The 2,500-nt window shown below is 36.3% G+C and overlaps 1 protein-coding gene across 1 annotated transcript in view; it reads left to right on the forward strand.

Moving 5' to 3' along the window:
- The first annotated feature begins 2,397 nt into the window (after positions 1 to 2,397).
- Positions 2,398 to 2,500, forward strand: part of LOC119583605 — a 963-nt gene continuing 860 nt past the window's right edge. The window contains exon 1 of the mRNA XM_037932183.1: positions 2,398 to 2,500. This exon is cut by the window's right edge and continues 21 nt beyond it. Within this exon, the coding sequence (XP_037788111.1) occupies positions 2,491 to 2,500 (10 nt within the window). The 5' untranslated portion in view covers positions 2,398 to 2,490.

Below are 2,500 nucleotides of genomic sequence, written 5' to 3' on the forward strand. Positions count from 1 at the left end.
GAAATCTTCCTATTTTGCAGCTGTTTCCTGCACTATCATTTTACCATATGCCTTCTTCTGACAAATACACCATACTTCACTACCTGCCAGTTCTTCTTGATTGGAATCAATGTGTCTTGTTACAATTTCAGGGAGCACATGGTTGAAGAAAACAAGCTCTGATGCTGATACCAAATTACTGAAGCTGAAGCTCTTACCGAAGAAACCTCTTTGTCTGTGTTTACTTACATCTGCACAAACCACAAAGTCACAGTACTGTACTTGAAGAACATTCATTTGAAATTGTACAATGAAGCAAGCAATGGAGGCAATAATTTTACAGTTTCATCTTCTGATGCGATATCAGTGTCTTCACTGTCAAGCTTTGGAATAATTGAGAACAGGCAAGCATCTGGACAGATTTCCTTTACACTGCGCAATTGTCACCAGAGGGAAGAGGATCAGATCTGCTTGGGTTGTAGGTCTTGCGAGTACTTTTAGGAGTACCCTTAAACAAATCCATCTTCTCTTCAGTGGTATTTGGTTCCACCTAAAAATACAATCAGGTATTTTCATACCTTGGTATCATTTGTGTTCATAATTATTTGATTTGTATACAGTTAATTGGCATTGAGCATCTATGTTGGTTTCAGCCACCCTGAAATATCCCGCCATTTGTATTTTAATCTTGTATAAAAACAAGATGCATGCCCTTACCTTCTTTCTAAACGTTCGATTCCATTTACAGGCTTCACTTGTGGATGATAGTGATGTTAATCCAAGCCTTACACCAATCTTAACCTTGAAAAGTGCAGCGGCAATGTGACTGCAAGTTTTACCAAGCTTAAAAAGGAAACTTACCATGCACATTATGACTGAGATTAGATACTAGAAAATCTCAAGACACTTCTAGAAAGATGTACATAAGTACATAAGTCTTACCCTGCCAGACATGTACAGTGAGCACAATATATGGATCCAGTTTTATTCTCAATGCAAATCCAGGGTTGACGAAATGTTCCAGAAATTGTCTGTGAAGGCATTGCTTTGGACTTCAAAAAACAGTAAGGTACATATAAATATCTTCAAAAAGTTATGTCAGGCCAGCCACTTAGGCTTTCAGATCAACCATTTAGCAAATACGAATCTGGTAAACTCCTGGTACCCTTTGAAAACTTCAGCTTCTCGTCATGACGCTTTCTAGCGACAGAATTAAGAGATTTGTAGTAGAAGGACACAGTTTTCTCAGCAGATTCAGCGGCCATTGTTGGTCTTTTGCCCACCAGCGCGATGCGCATGCGCGAAAAAATTATTGTGTTTTTGATTTAATGATTGCTCATATATATACATATATATATATATATATGTATATATATATATATATATATATATATATATATATATATATATATTTATATATATAAATATATATATATGTAAGACAATATGCAAAAAAATGAGAATAACAAAGACGTTAATCCGTATCCAAAGAAAATGAAGTAATGCAACGATAAACGGATGCTGTAGCCCCAAGAGTACTGGGTTAGAATCCCTGTCATGAAGAAAGGCACGGAGAACGCGACGATAACAATATCGCCGAAGTAACTGGTGACTCAAACGAATTTTTTGTCGCGTGGGAGCGTCAGGTTGGGCGCCGGAAACGTGATCGTAATACTTGTCTGGTAGATCTATGCTGTGTGTCTGCATGTGCGGTCTCTAACTTACATATGTGAATATTTGCATTTCTATTACATATATATATATATATATATATATATATATATATATATATATATATATATTTTTATATGTGTGTGTGTGTGTGTGTGTGTGTGTGTGTGTGTGTGTGTGTGTGTGTGTGTGTGTGTGTTTATGCGTGTGTGTGTGTGTGTGTGTGTGTGTGTGTGCATATGCATGTATATATGTACTTATATGTATATATATATATATATATATATATATATATATATATATATATATATATATATATGTGTGTGTGTGTGTGTGTGTGTGTGTGTGTGTGTGTGTGTGTGTGTGTGTGTGTGTGTGTGTGTGTGTGTGTGTGTGTGTGTGTGTGTGTGCATATGCATGTATATATGTACTTATATGTATGTATATAAAAATATAATAAATTTGAAAATAAATATAAATATAAATATAAATATATACGTATATGCATATAAAATAATTATAAATCACATATACATATATATATATAATACAATATATATATATATATATATATATATATATATATATATATATATGTACACACGCACACACACACACACACACTCACCGCGCTAGAACACACAATCTCGCAAAGGTACAGCTCTGCTCGCTGTCTTAAACTGGCCACGGCGGTGCTGCAACCCAGGTCATGACCTTGGCTGCGTCGAGTAAAAGGTCAGCCGAGAAGTATAAAGCTCGCCGGCACTGTCAGCTGGCATCACTCGTGGCTGGTTCTCGTCTGGCTCTCCTCCGCTTTCGCTCTCTCGCTCTCCCTCCGTGATGGCGATGT

This window comes from Penaeus monodon, chromosome 17 (assembly GCF_015228065.2).
Source record: "Penaeus monodon isolate SGIC_2016 chromosome 17, NSTDA_Pmon_1, whole genome shotgun sequence".
Classification (NCBI taxonomy): Eukaryota; Metazoa; Arthropoda; class Malacostraca; order Decapoda; family Penaeidae; genus Penaeus; species Penaeus monodon.